At 31.8% G+C, this 16,586-nt stretch overlaps 1 protein-coding gene across 1 annotated transcript in view; it reads right to left on the bottom strand.

Annotated features, from left to right (window-relative positions):
- LOC105158648 (non-lysosomal glucosylceramidase) overlaps positions 1-1,946 on the bottom strand; it is an 11,486-nt gene extending 9,540 nt beyond the window's left edge. Inside the window, exons 1-2 of the mRNA XM_011075467.2 lie at positions 1,207-1,946; positions 8-118 (exon numbers count right to left, since the gene is read on the bottom strand). Coding sequence (XP_011073769.1) covers positions 8-118; positions 1,207-1,287 — 192 coding nt within the window. The 5' untranslated portion in view covers positions 1,288-1,946. The remainder of the gene's footprint in view (positions 1-7; positions 119-1,206) is intronic.

Raw genomic sequence — 16,586 nt, 5'->3', positions numbered from 1 at the left:
TGATTACCATTTTTATGGCTTCTGTGAACGTAACACTGAATTCTTTAAGAATACTAGCATGGGAATTTAATTTCCTTCTCCATGCTTGTTCAGGGGGGGCCTCACTGTCAAAATCAAACTGTTGCCACAAAGCAGAGATGATTAAAATAGGCACATATAATCCATAACAACTACAGTCAGAAGCAAATGGAAAAACAGGTGAATAAAGATCAAATGTTGGTAAAGGAATAGCAGCAATGATTATAAACGAAACATGAAAAAGAATTTCCAGGATTCCCTTGGTTAGGATCTCCATTGGACACATATTTGAAGCTAACAATGCAGCTTGGACATCTGTGGTTCGGGGTACAATGGAAAACTAATGCATCACAATTATAATCTGCAAAGAGACAGCTAAAAGAAGGAAGAGAAATATAACCCATGGTCGTATATATTACCAAAGAGAAAGGCCCTAGTCCATGTACAATTTTTAATTTCTAGATTAGTCATTTTTTCTTTTCTTCATCCCGAAAGATCAACTACCACCAGCAAAAGTAATGATTTGGACTTACTGGGAGAGGTTTTCAGGAATATATCACCAAAATCTGGTTAATTGCCAGCCTATTATGCAGAATTTCCACCTCCAATGGCAAGAAAAGAACAAATGCTGAAAACCGCATAGAACCCGACTGTTCTTCATGATGGATATGCATCCTATCAGAATGTCCTAAAACTACTTTCAAGAGGAAAACCATGACGAAACCTTACATAAATCCCATGAAAGAAAAGGTAAAAAAGGAGTAAACAATGATCAGATTGCTTAAGTTCTTTGTTTCTAGAATGGTAACAAATAACAATGAAGACCAGCTGCAGTCACATGCTCTCCTTTCTAACTTTGTTTCTATTCTTCCATTATATATTCTTTGCTCCTCTTGCCTCTCCGAATTTCATGTGAAAGCATAAAAGTGTACAAAAATCTTTGGTGATTAAATTTTCAAACCCACAACAAATGAAGTATCAAATTGTTCAATCCAGCTAATGATAAACTGATGATTATAAAAAAATGATAAAAACACACCAAATATAAAGAACACAGAATTTACACGCCATTGATCAAAGTATCTTCATTCTTCAATGCAGCGAAAACCGAAATACAAAATCAAAATTCACAGAAAGAAAGAAAAGTTTTAGCTAAAGAAAAGGAATCGGAGAGTGAGAAGAGCTCACCAACTGCAAAGTTGCTCGATTTATATACTCTTCTGGCGGCCATGAATTCCTTCTACTATGAAACAAATTTCCGCTGACCATTTTCACCCTTCCTATCTCTACTGTTGTATGCAAAACTCCTCAAGCACTCAAGATTGAATTTTTATCAAAAGAGCTCATAAACCCAATGACCCAAAACTCTCAGAGTTGCTATATCTATAAAAGAAAATCACCCGCAGTGAAAGAAAATCAAAACCCAAAACTTAGCTTCAAATCCTCCCAAAACCAAATCTTAAAAGCTAACCCACTTCTGGATTCCCTCTAAACGCTACTACAGAAAATCTTGAAACTTTTTCCAAAAATTTCCAACCCTTGAATGTTAAAACCTCAAATAAAAGGTAAGAGAAGCAGAAATATCAGGGGTGATAAATAGGTAAGTCGGGATCGAAAATCTTGGGATTTAGATTTTGCTTAGAAAAGACTAAAAATAAGATTGGTCTCAACTTTCAGTGATTTTACAGTGGGTTTGAGGGGAAATTATAATTTCTCTTTTTCTTTATTTACTGGGCTTTTGTTGAGAGAAGAGAGGATCCACCACCTGGAAACATGGAGCTCTGCGGAAACGCCAGGTGGTGATAACAAAACAATGACTACACTCACACCCTCCAAGTCCACACCTTTCTCTCACTGTATCTAATTGTCTACATATATACGTATATATATTTACGGAAGGAATTCTAGAGAGAGATGAAAACTCAAAAAGAAAAAAGAAAATTGAAAGAATTACGGATGCAAAAAGTTGACCAGTAGCAGTTGCATGATTGCATCAGTCATCCATTATGATTTGAAAATGTTGAAAAAGGAGCCGAGTTGTTGCCTTTCCTTTCCGCCCTTTCACCTTTGGTTGGCGCAACCAATTCTACGACTGTGATTTGAAGCTGCCCTTTCAACGGTTTTCTATCAAACTCATGCATTCTATATCTATATATTATACTTATATATTTGTTTGATCATAATTTGTAATTTTAATTTAAAAAAATATATTAATCATTTATTGATGTAATACCAATATAACAAAAAATACAAGTAACACTCATGTAATATTGCAAATGAGTAAATTGCTCCTTATAGCAAAAAAAAATAAGTAATTTACCTTTGTGTGTTTCTTAAAAAAAATACAACAATTTACCTCCCTATTTTGTTTAAGATACAAAAATTGACCTCCTTAAACAAGAAGGTAAATTGCTTATTTTAAAAAATGCATGAGAAAAATTGTTATTTTTTTTTTCCATAAAAGGGTAATTTGCTCGTTTACAAAGGTAAATCGCATTAAATTTTACCAATATATGACACAAAAATGTAATGAAAAGATCTATACAACTACATATTGATTTAATAAAATTATGATGAGAAAAAGAAATGACAATGTTGAAAAAGGTTTTAAGATTATTTCTTATTATCTTATTGCCTATCTTAATTTTTTAGAGCCATCAATCTTTAACCTATTTTAAATTCTAAAAACACATGTGATGGTAATATATAGTTATAATTCTATTTTTTGTTTTTTCTAAGGTATCCAAACATTTTTTTTAGCAAGTCTTACATAATTGACTCTTGATTTAGAGCTTTCTTTGAATAATTTATAAAAAATAAGTTGGGGTTTGCCTAACCATTGTTTAGGTACAGATAGAGAAAAAATAATAATAATTGATGATGATTTCTTTAACTTGTTGTTGTAAGATTAGTTAAGTGTTACCTCAACTCTAAACTACCTAGGAATTATTTTTTCAGTTTTTGGGTGGTGTGATTATTAGATAAATTTCAAATTGAAGAAATAAAAAAAAAAAAAACTAATCTATTTCAAGTAAAGTTTTTGCATATTGTTGAGTTAATTTCAATAATATAGGTGTGATTATAGTATGCCATGAATCATTCATAATAATAGATTTATTTAATAAGTCTCTCAATTTGTAGTAATGGTTTTAGTTAAGATACTCAATCTTTTTTTATTATATTCTTTTTTTTCCCTTAATTTTATATATAATTGAATTTTTAACGGGGATCTACTTTCAAAGATTGTGAGTTCGAGTCCCATAAATAAGAGTGTATGTTTATCGTTATAGAAGGTTTTTTTTTTTTTGGGTTTCGTTTCAATGTATTTGTTGATTTTAAATTCCGATATATTAAACTAGTTTTTGAATTTGAATGTTGAATAATGTAATGAATAACATACTATTTCCCCATCTAAGAGTAAGAAATAATATAAGACCATCAAATTTCCCCAAGTCGCGCGCTTGCACCAATCACGACTTTATCAAATTCAATCTTTTTTTTAAAAAGTATTTAACAACTTCACGACAGACAACAAGAGTTAAGGTCAAGGATTATTAAGATGTGGAGGGCAAGAGAGATTGAGCTCAAGATAAGGAAATCACATTCTTGAAAATGAACACTGATTTTCGTAGCATAAAATTTGCAATAATCTTTCTTCAATACCATCATTCCACTACTACATCATATTCATACGCATTACTACCCATTTATCACCACTTTCTATTACATAATTGTCCACCAATTCATATTAAAATGGTAGATGATTTCTACACCTATAAAAGGGGGCATCATTCTACTTGTTTTGAGACACATATACTACATGCAATCTTTCTATGAGAGAGAGAGAGAGTTATAATAATTGTTGGAAGGTATTCTTTTTCTATGGAGTTTTGGACTACTACTTGTTCAGAGTGAATTAGAATTGTACGACGTTGTCGGGCTGTTGTATCTTGGAGAGGACAAGTCAAGAGCGATATTGTTGGACCAGTGAGAATTCTACTACAATGGGCTTGAATCTCCTTAAAGAGTGAGATATCCACGCCTTAACCTAATTTTTTTATTTTTATTTTTTTAACTGTAAATTGTTATTTCTACAACATGATCAATTCAAGGATTTATGTAATGAAAGAGGGATATTAAGACAACTAACTATTCCTCATACACCTCAACAAAATGGTGTTGCTAAAAGGAGGAATAGGAAATTGTTGGATATGACGAGGTCCATAATGGTGCACGCTAATTTTAAGGTAGTATTTTGGTTTTGCCTTTTTTTTTTTAAAATTTTTACTATTTTCAATTATTCTTTTCGTCGGAGTTCACCCTTCCTACAAGAAAAATGCATGTGCATATTAGCTGATTGTTGTTATCATTTTTGTCATTTAACTTTCTAGAAGAGCATTTCAATCCTACATTTTTTTTTTTAATTTTCACGAATTTTGTCATTTTTTTCCACCAGAGTTCATTCTTCTTATTAGTGGAAGTGAACTCCAACGAAAAAAAAGACTGAAATTACAAAATTTTTTAAAAAATATAAGACAAAAATACTATCCTAAAAAATAAAATAATAAAAATATTAAATAACCTAAATTATAGGATCAAAAATACATTTAGCCCATGAATTTTAATTATGGCCTGGGTACACGAAACCACCAAGTCATTTGGAAGTCTTGATCATATAGCAACTTGAAAGGTCAAATCCCTAGGCTAGCAATAAATTAGGCTTTAACTGTTTAAGTCATGCATAACGAATTTGAATGCAATACATTTCAATATTGACCATTAAATATCAATTATATTCTCTATCATCAACTTTAATGCGAATGCAATTAGATTAATCATGTCCTAATCACTAATTAGAAGTCAATTAGAAGGTAAAAAGAAATTATATGTTCCAAACGTTTTTTTGTTATTTATCTATTGTGAAAAAACTAAGAAACATCTTGTGATTTTAAAAATGTTCGAAAAACCTCATGTGAAAATTAAGTATCAATTACACCTCCTGTGAAAAAAATTAAAGTTCAAAAAACCCCTTGAATCCAAGGTTGGCAGCCACACGCGTTGACGGCGAAGATTGGTCAAGTAACTTTTTTAATATTTTTGCCATTCTTTCAAATCTAATAATATAATATTATATAATATATATTATATGATATATATGATTATATTAATATTTTAAATTAAATTAGTTAAAAATTAATTTATTTTTCTTTTAAAAAAGGCAGCCACTGTAGAGAAGGGCACGACCGTGCCCTCCTCACCCCTGGGTGACGGTGGGGAGCGGAGGGCGAGAACTAGGGCAGGTCGATGCCTGGCAGGTGACAGGCGGGTTGGTGACGGGGAATATTATTTTTTTAAGTAATAATAAATTTTATAAATTGTAATAATTTTATTTTTTATAAATTATAATAATACATATAATATATTTTATCCAACATGTGATCCAACTCATTTTCTAAAGCCACATAGGACTAAAAATTCTCAAAAAAAATATTCGGCCAAAAATTAAAATTTCGGCCTTTGAAGGAGCAAATTTCCTTGATTTTAAAACTTAATGGTTTATAAAAAATAGACTAATTATCGAACTAAAATTAATATTGAGCATATTTAACTAAAAAATATAATTTTTTCTATATAAATAATTTTCTTGGTATATTTTAATAGATATATTTTTTCTATATAAAATTTTTTCTAAATAATTTTTATATATTATAGGTATATTTTGATAGGCTTGGGTTTTGATGAACCTTCACATCCATCAACAAACAAATCAATTCAAGGGAGTGTTTTGAAGAGCTCTACGAGATAACGTATTTGCTTTTGATTTGAAAAATGTTATTTTAAAGCGAGTGTTCACTAATTAGTATATTAATGAAAATAAGGCGAAATCGATTTACTGTCGATGTGGGAATATTCCTAATATATCAGTAGAGACCTTCAATCACTCCAACAACCTTTATCTTATAACATCACAGTTCTAAGGCTTTGGGAGACTTCCGAAGCCAAACCTCTTTGGGCAAAAACTCAAAGTACCTTGGTAACCAACTTAAGTAGCAAGGCATCTTGAGAACCTTTGTACACGGTGAAAAGAACATCAATCCCGTACAGGTGGTGCTGCAGCCATTTTTTAATAATATCGTAGTCCTGTTCCCAAGACCATTTCCTGTCATTATCTTGAGGATATGTGTGGCACCCTACGTACTGCTGGATCATGGTATTGATCGAAGGTGCACATGAGATCGTACAATCCAATTAGCATCTATATATACTGGTTCTCCAGCATTAAGTCCAACTCTTATGCTCTTTTTTTAGAGTTATTGAATCCTCACTGACTTGAGAGTTAGAGAGTCATTGCCGAGATCCCTTCCAGGTTAGCTCCAATGCAGTGTTTTTTTTTTTTTTTTTTTGTAGGATTTATACTACACCCAAAAGGATATTGGAGCATTTAGAGTGGTAAAGATCTTAAACACTCGCTATATGTCATCCAGATATCTTGTGGGTACAACAAGCCAAAAACAATAAGCAACTCCTTTCAACTTTTATAACTTAGTAGTAAAATTGTGAGTATTAAACTATTTCTCTGAACATTCAAACTTTAACTTTATTTTAGTTTTAACTTTTGCTTTCAAACACCCCCAATTTTTATTACTGCTTAACTTACAACCTTTTTAACATCTTATTCCCATCACAAAAGCAAAAGTTAGTCCAAACACCCTTCAAGTTTTGTTTTCTTTTTTTTTAGTTTCCTTTAGTTCTCTAAACTTAAAAAAAATATTTTTTTATGCCTATTTTGATAAGTGTCGAATTCTCCAGGCATAGAGTGGAGAGGGGGCTAGGAGCTGAATGCTCCCCATAAAAAAAGGTTGCCCAAATAAACCTAAGCGGTCGAGAAAGAAGAAAGGAATACAAATGCCTCCATGAGGCTTAGTTCAGGAGAGCGCCCAAAATGCTCCTAGGAAGCTTAATCTAAGTAGAGCACTCAGAGAGTCTGACAGGTGCCCTAAAATATAAATTGGCTAAAAGAAGTTAATCGGCTTAAATTCAAAAGGACCCCGATCCAAGATGGCCTCATAGCCTACAAGAAATTTTAGGGACTTGAAATCCTCCAGCCAAAGTTAAAGCTCATCTTACATGGCATCCACGGATGACCTAGATGGTATGTACGTAGGATTTTTGAAGACACACCTTACACAATTAGATGAGGAGTAGCAACCTTCTAGGGATACATGGTGCCAACAGAGAAAAATAATCTATAAACCCTAAAAAATTGTCCCCCACTGGGAGAAGGTGTCTCCTCAACCACTTCTTGAAAATGCAGAAAGACATCCATATACCTAGAAAATAACTTCATCCGTAACAAACTCCAACTGCCCCCTAAAAATCGTAGGTCTCCAATCACCAAGAGATAGCCCTCCATCGAATCTGGAGGGGAGGGAAGGTCCTCCAACTGACACTAACCTCCACCGAATCTGAGAGGAATTCAGTATCATTTAACAATTTCGCGATCATGCCCCCCAAATTCATGATCTTCTCCAACCAATTTAGGATTACCTACAAATAAAGAGCTCTCCCAGCGGAAGAAGACATATATTTACACTTTGAGCCTACACGCTACGACTTTCACCTTCATGCTACGACTTTAGCTGAAATTTTTTTTTTGTTTTGCATACTTAAACATTTCCTTTATATCAACCGTTCATTTGTACATACAAACTCAAAACTAACACTCTGAACACAGTCATTTCACATTTTTTCTAACACTTATTTACTTTTCACTCCAAATGGACCCAATCAACACAGTTTTATACTCGCATCAATACCGATTCAATCAACACATTGATGTTGATCAATAAATTTATATAACTAAAAAAATATAATAAATCACAATACACTTTATGTAAAACATAAAATGAGAAAATGGTTACATATTCAGTATGACTTGTGCAAATAATACTGAACTCATTCATAAAATTTTAACCCAGCCATTAAATTAAAATACTATGACAAGCATAAATAAAGTCCTAAGCACAAAAGAGAACAATCATTTTGCATGATTGAGCCAATCATACTCTATTATTCACCATCCACACACGTGTCATATTTGCATTGGAAGCTTGCTGGGTAAAATGATTCAGCCTTCCAATATCAGAAAAGTTGAAAGCGACTACATAAAAATAAATATTTTTTTAAAATTAAATATTTTTTTAGTAGATAAATATTTTACGTAAAATAAGATTATCACTTTTAATATATAACAAAGCAGTACTTATGAGCTTTTAATATATTTTGATTACTATTTGATATTTTTTCCACGTACAATATATTGAAAATGTGTATTTATATGAGAATTACTTTTAAATAATTATGACATTTTATTAAGATGGATCCATATTTTAGTCACACCACTCTTAGGAGTGGAAAGCCAAAGATGGGAGAATTTAATGCTTATCACATTGATTCTACTTTATTTCTCTCTTTTAATTCTTAAATCTTAAGTATCTTAATCTACAAGACATAATTGACTCCAATCTCTATATGAAATAAAGACTAATCCTCAAAAGGTCTTGATAATTCTATATAGCATTAAAATTAGGGTGAAGTACACTTTTTTTGTTCTGAAATTTAACGTAATTACACATAAATTCTTTGTAATTTGAAAAAATATATTTAGTATTCTTGATTCTCTTGAATACTTATTTCCATATAATAAATAGGTCCTTTCGTTAGTCAAAATTCACTAAATTCATTGATGTTAACAAAAAAAAGTTTGAAATCAATACTTACTCCAGATTGACTTATTGCAAGTCAAATAAATCTTTTTGTAGCTAAAATACCTTTATAACTGTAAAGATGTACCTTCTTACATGCATTAAGTATGAAGATACATATGGGTAATTTGATTATAAAAAGATTTATTTGACCTGCAATAACTCAATAATAAGTCAATGAGGAGTAAATATGAACTTTTATCTGATTTTTTTAAATTAATATCATCAAATTTGGTGAATTCTAACTAACGGAGAGACTTATTTATTAGACCGAAGCAAATTTCAAAATACTAAATGTAATTTTCTAAACCACAGGAGGCCTACGTATAATTACACCAAAATCTAAAGGGAGGAGAATGTAATTATTCCTTAAAACTAAGCATTCAACAAAATCTTATATGTTGATTCTTTTCTTAGTTTTTAATAATGTTGTATGTGCGCGTGTATATATATATATATATATATATATTTGTACATGTACTAGCTTTACATTTTGGTGTCTAATTATGGTATTGATTTGTGCTCAATTTAGAAAAGTTCACTTAAAAGTCTACATCAGATATACAATGCTCCAAATGTAATGAGGTAAGTTAAAAGTTTGGTAACTTATTATGCCACGCTAAAAATATGCGATAACAATATTGAGAAGGCCTCAGCTATAATAATTTGATGTTAAATCAATAAAGTTTTAGAAGAGCAAAGCCAGATTAGCATATTCTGCAGTAGTGAGGGTCTGTATTTATAAATATATTGAGTTGTACGTCATCACACGAACTTTCTGATCAAAAATTGATTGCACGGTCACCATGAGCCCATACATACCCAATTTCAAGTAGGGCTGGGGTCAGTCAGTACAAGCTCGAATAAAAGAAGCGCGAATTCTTGGATTATTATGAAACTATTGAAAGAGTTCAGGCGATTTTTGTAAATTCTTAATACCGTTATCTAGCCCCACATCATGTATGGTTAAAAAAACTATCGGACAAATGCGCCTTTATTATTATAAGCCAATTGTAATAACTTGTGGAGTATATTTAAATAGAAGCAAGCTTCAAATAAAGAGATGATGTGTTGTTTTTACTAAAGTGCATGTCATTTTCATATCCTTCCTTTTATTTAGAGTCACAAAAGGGTGATGTTGTCTAAATTTATGTTATTGCTTTGTTCTCAGCTGCAGAATATGGAGAAAGACGACAAGTGAAAAGTCGGCAAGAGCCACAATTAATTAAAGTGCCAAAATTTGAATGTATTATAGTGGAAAAGGATAGCCTACAATGCCACCCCTAACCCCACCCCATTTCTTTGTGGATAGTTGGGACTCACATTCATTTCTTATCCATTTTTTTCAGAGAAAATTCTACGAGTAGTCTATTTATTTTTAATTATTATAAGAATACTATCATGATAAAACTTAATTTTTTGGACATATTTGTAGATATATACTTATAGTATACTATTTATTGATTTTATATTCTTATTTTAACCGACAAGATTGATTTATTCATATTTTTAAAATAAAACTAAGGATTTTTTATGTGATATCGGAAATAAGCAAATTATCAGCCTATGAAAAAATAAATAGCAATTTACCTCTCTGGATTTTTCAAAATGCAGCAAAGTGATCTTCCTGTATTTTTGAAAATGAAACAATTTACCTCCTTAGACAAGGGGTAAACTATTTTATTTTGGAAAACATGAGGTAAATATTATTTTTTTTCCATAGATGGATAATTTTCTCATTTATAATATTACAGGGGTAAATTGCATTAAACCCATATTTTTATGTATGAATATAAATATAATTCTTACATATTTTTTCATAGACATTAAGGGTGTTATGGGCATCTTTGTTGTGTTATATTATATGTTATTATTGCATTCACGGACAAAACCTACAGACTAGTTAAAACCATGAAGTTGGGCCACGAATTTGATGGTAACTACGAAACCAACTTTTGATAGCTGGTCTGAAATATTCCAAGTCAAGAACCCTAAAAAAGGGACATTGGAAGTTTAATAGAGATTTCCACTAAGTGATGCATTTATATGATGAGTGTCGAGTTTCACCGATGATAGAAGTATAACGTTTATGCACTTAGTGGGTGCTTGAAAAACAGAAGATATCGTGTGGAAACCCATATGGCGTGATCGGTATGATTGAAACTCTTTGGTTGCAATAGTACTGAAGTTAATCCTCCAACCTAAGGAGCCACTGTAGCCTTGTGTATAGGAGCGGTTATATCTTTGTCCTGGTTGATGTAACTATATCATTACGTGGCTGTCAAAAACCTTGCACCAGTATAGTCAGAAGGCTGGTGCGTCCCAAGAAGGCATCCATTGCCCATCATGAGATGATGGCGATCTCCTATGTCAGTGTGTTCATCTCTAGAAGTCTGTGACCACAACTGTTATTCAAATAGGAAAATAGTTCCCATGTTGATTGATGAGAATTATAGTCAAAAGTGGATACATAGTTATCAAAGTCAATTATGAGAACCGATTAAGATTCTGGGTCCCAAACTTCGGTTGGGAGATATCTTGATGGAAGCATCGTATTCGTACGGTACACACAATTAAAGGTTGACATCAACTTTACCTATTCTCCAGTGCATGAACCGTTTCTAAATGGCCACCCATGATATATAATGGATACTCTTAGATTAATGAATTAAGTAAGAGCGATAAATTGAATATAATTCAATTAATCTAGAGCAAGTAAATTGTGGAATTAAATTATATATATGATACAAGTCCAAATCTAGTTGAAGGTGGACCTATAAAGGTCACAGGCAAAACACTAACTATAATGTGGAAAACTAATTGAAGAATTAATTTTAGATAGGAATTAATGATTGAATTAATTCCAGAAGAGAGATGATTAATTTTTAAAGGAGTTTAAATTGATACATTTAAATAATGGGTCCTATCCAATAGAGAATCAAAAGTTTTAATTAATTAGATTAGTTAAATTTGAATATTGAGAATAATTAGTTGAAATAATTAATTTTAGTTCCAAGAATTAAATAAAGATTTAATGTGGATTTGAAGTTAATTAATTGGATCAATTAATTATTTAAGGCAAAATCAAAATGTGTTTAATTCAAATTATGATTAAGCCTCAAGAAACTTTCAAGAGACCATAAGGACTTACGATTACTAAAGGCCCTTGATTAGGGTTTGCATCCTCATGAGTGTAGCTCACCTACCCCGACTTGAAGCAAGTCAATCTCTCTATATATAGAGAGAGTGGTTGACCATCAGTAAGTTGGTTAGAAAAGGGTGTTTCTTACTTAAAAGAGTTGTATCCCTTTCATTCTTTTCTTAAAAGTTTGAAATTCATTCATGATCTTTTCAGAAATCTAGAAGACTTTTATGGTGATAGCAGGAATCAAAAAAGGCAAGTCGTCCGCAATTGACGTGCGTAGCTGACAAGTATAAGATTCCGATCAATCGACATGCTACAGTTATCAGACTTGTATGTCAGATATTTAAAGTTCAACTTTTCAATGACGTCACAGAGACTCAAATGCAAAATTATTCAAAGTTTGAAGGCCCTTGGAGACCTTCCCAGAAACTCTACAAAATTTCTGCTAAGGCTTGAAGGTCATCTTCAATCTACTTACCAAGCTTTGCCTTACCATGATACATGGGGAGACTTCTAAAGTTGGGATATTTATAACAAATCACCAGTGACCTTCAAGAGCGACAACCTTCATCTACGGTATTATCGTAAAGGGCTTTTAAAGAAACCTCCCAGGATGACATATTCAAGGTCTTCCCAAAGACCTAATTACTTCATCATAATTTTTAAGTACTCAAGGTATCCAACATGACCTTCATACTCCATGAGAAGAACTCGCGCCCTTGTCTGACAGGACCACCATACTATCTGTTGTGAACATCTCTTGTCACTATTTTATACTGTTATATATGGTTCATTGCACACTGTAGATTACGTTTTAGATCAAAGGTGTACGTGAAATTGTACAATTAGGTTGGCATGTATAAATAGTAGCTCTCCATGTTCAGGTATAACTTTGGTTACCCCAACTATTCTCTGTCTCTCTCTCTCAAATACCTTGGACTCGACACTGACCTGAGCATTAGAGAGCCATCACCGAAATTCCTTGCGACTTGACCTTAACACAATCTTATTTTGCAGGATATAAAGCATTTTTGAAAATTATCCTAAGCATTTGGAGTAGCGGAGTTTCTATACACTCACTCCAAATACCTTGAATATATACTATTGTTTTCTAGAACAACATTCTCCAACCTGTGATAGGCAATGGATTCCAACTTGTGACCAAGTTCAAAGGGGGTGGCTTTTGAACCATCTGATTGGTTCCTATCTATGACCAAGCTACTGGGAAGAAGGGCAACTGATACAAATAATTTGACGAGTTCACACCTGTGACCTATCATAGAAACAACTTGTTAAGTGGCAATCAGGTGATCACATACACAAACACAACAAAAAATATGGGCACACAAATCACAAATCACGCCTGGAACCCACACAAACCGGACAATTTTATCTCATTTCAAACAAAAATCTATACAGAATTTTAAAAAAAAATATAAACAACCCCTTGTAATATTGTAAATGAGTAGATTATCCCCTATAAAAGATAAAACGGTAATTTACCTATCTGTGTTTTCTGAAATAGAGCAATTTATCTTTCTATATTTTTAAAATAAAGCAATTTACCTTAAAATAAAATAAAATTATCTTCTTAGACAGGGAGGTAAATTGCTTCATTTTGAAAAAGTATGGGAAAATAAATTACTATTCTATTTTTATAAGGAGTAATTTGCTCATTTATAATATCACCGAGCAGTAAATTGCTATTCACCCCAAAATTAAAAGCATACACTGCAAATGAAAACACAAAAAAAAAAAAAAAAGTCATTTATCCCCATCCCACCCCACCCCCACCCCCACCACGTTGGAAGATTTCTAGTTTAACTCCACTTAATATATTGAGTGTTAGAAGGCCAAATCACCACATTAAAGACAACATACTAATGTGGGCTAAAGAAGATTCAATGATCACTCAGATGGCAATTAATTGGGGCAGCGGTCACCGATTATCTACCAGTGTTCTGGCTAAAGTTGAGGTCCTATAATTTAATTTGAGTTTATGAGTTGATTGTTATCAAATGCGTATTTGTCTCGTGTTTATATAAGTTTATTGTAATTTAATATTTTATAGTGCTTATTTATATATTGATATATCGATAGGACCAATATATTACTTAGTTATTAGTTAAAATATTAATGTAATCATGTAGCACCTCTACTATCTTAAAAAAAAAAAAAAAGAAAGAAAAAGAAATTATATATACGGACACCACCACATGGACATAATACGATACGAACACGGCGATACAAAAAATGTAAACTAATTAGAACAGTATACGACACTGACACGGCTATATATAATATATATTTTTTATTATACATATTTTTAATTTCTCATAAAATAAAAATATGCAATATAAAGAATTTCATAAAACATAAAATAAACATATCTTACATTTAAATTCTTAATCAACTGTGGCTTAAAAAACATACATCATCATCTTATTTTAAAAAGTACGCAATGGAGCATTTCTAATAATTCAAAGTAGTTAAATTATATATTAGGACCATCTCTCGATTTTTTTAGTAATTTCATCCCAAAACTTTTAATTTGAGAGGAGTGAATTAATATTAAGCCCAAAACTCTTTTTTTTTTTAAAAAAAAAAAAGACAACCCAATTTTTTTTAAATTTTTTAAAAAAAAATTAAACGTGTCCAAAACATTTTTAGAGTTTCCATGCATTATATGTCAAGACCATAGACTTGGACAAAAACTCCCTCACATTGAAAACCTCTTATAATTCTGTCAATGACAAAATTCCAGACATAGCTGTCTAAATTAATTAGCTATCTTTCCACACTTCTAGACATTTGAAAAAGGTGTTGTCAAATGTATATTAAATTATGTTCATATTAAAGTAAGATAAAATTTAAAAAAAAGATTAAATTAAGAAAATAAATAACTAAAGCATGACAAGGAAGAATCCTTCCAATTATGATAATCAATTTGGAGTAGTGGGTTTGACCAATTTTATTTAATAATTAGGAGCCTTGCTTTATTCATTTGTTTAATTAATATTATAAAGAGTTTTTTTTCTAATACAAATAGATGATTCTTAATTAAAAATTTAATAAGATATTATTCTTTGAGCAAACAAATACTTACACAAGTGGAATTCGGACATAACTTTTTTTTTTTTTTGAATCTCAACTTTATTATCAATGCAGATCCATTTTTTTTAATTATAAATTAATAATTTAACTCAATTGTTATTTAATTTATTTAGGGCATGTATATAATATTAGATTATTTGTATATCAAAATAAGTATTTTATGTATGTGCAGAATATATATAAATAAAATAAAAAAAAATACTACAAACATTTAATAGATATTTCTGAATAAGTGGCTAATTTGCTAAGTAATTCCTCACATTAAGCATCAAATCTTTGAGGGTTGGGAGTTGGGCAGCCCAATAACTGTGCATTGGGCTGCTGAAAGGATAGCTTATCTGAAAATTTCTCATTCTCTGCCTAAAATTTTTGATAAATTCTCAATCCAGTAAGAAGAGATGATGACTGAAACTTTTTGTTGAATGTTTTCCACAACTAAAGATCATTATATGGTTTGAACTATTATCATCAGTTGATAAAATGATAGAGTTAGAAAACGAGTTTGAAGTGAAGGGTAGATCTGTTTGTGATACAAAATATATCAAAAGAGAGATTTTATTTAAAATTCAATTCATGAGATTGGTATTTCGCTGCTCATATTAATATATTTGATGCGCACGTTTTATTGAAATTTGCCCACAATCTTTCTCAAGTTTAATTTTTGAATTTACGATGCCTCGTAGCTTAAGAGTGATCATGAGGTCGAGAGGTCGAGCCTCTCTCAACCCGAACGCATTTTTTCTTTTTCCTCGTTTGGTTGTTCCTCTATTTTTCGAGCAAACAAGAAAAGCATGCGTAGTTTCTTCTCCATAACAGAAGACCTTTGTTGTTGTGTTGCATCAGTGACACAATAATAAGAGACATGCCTCTTAAAAGTGATCACTCTTCAGACGGTTGAAACCGTCCTCCGACCTAGAAAATATCAACAGATGCATGGATTTTAGCGATCTTGAACCATCCTGTTATGTGTGTTGCTACTTTGATTGGAGTGCAGACACTATGCAAAGATATGGGGACGATCCACCGTAGTGTTCTGAATAAGACTTGAAGCTTTTCGCTTCAATGGCTTAATCTGATGTAGAGTGAGAAATCATGGGAAACTGAAAGGGTGTTCATTATAAAAGAATCAAATCCTGCTGCACGCACCGGTGTCTTTATCCAGGAATGATCGGAATCTGCATTCCGATGTGTTGATACACTTAGAATTAGGTGGCCCCAATGATCAACTTCCTTTCGTAGAGCAGCTGTCCATATATGTGCAACTGAAATCTTACCCCCGCTTCTTACTTATTCAAAAAGCAGTAGCCCAACACTAACTGTCGAGCAAGGATCTATGTCCTTGTTCTTCTGCTCTGCCTTCAGATAGGAATGGAAAATGTTGATTAGGTTAGCAATGTATACTTTTCCTATATTGGTGGATGATCTTGCTGAAGGTCACCACCTTGGGCAGCTCTACTACATATACCTTATCTTTCATTCAATCAAATTTAAGAAATGAAAAAGAAAAAACCATGATACAGATGAAGCAAGATTTTGAGGCTCAG

This window comes from Sesamum indicum, linkage group LG3 (assembly GCF_000512975.1).
Source record: "Sesamum indicum cultivar Zhongzhi No. 13 linkage group LG3, S_indicum_v1.0, whole genome shotgun sequence".
Lineage (NCBI taxonomy): Eukaryota > Viridiplantae > Streptophyta > Magnoliopsida > Lamiales > Pedaliaceae > Sesamum > Sesamum indicum.
The sequence above is the reverse complement of the archived record's forward strand: the minus strand, read 5'-3'. Positions and strand labels throughout refer to the sequence as shown.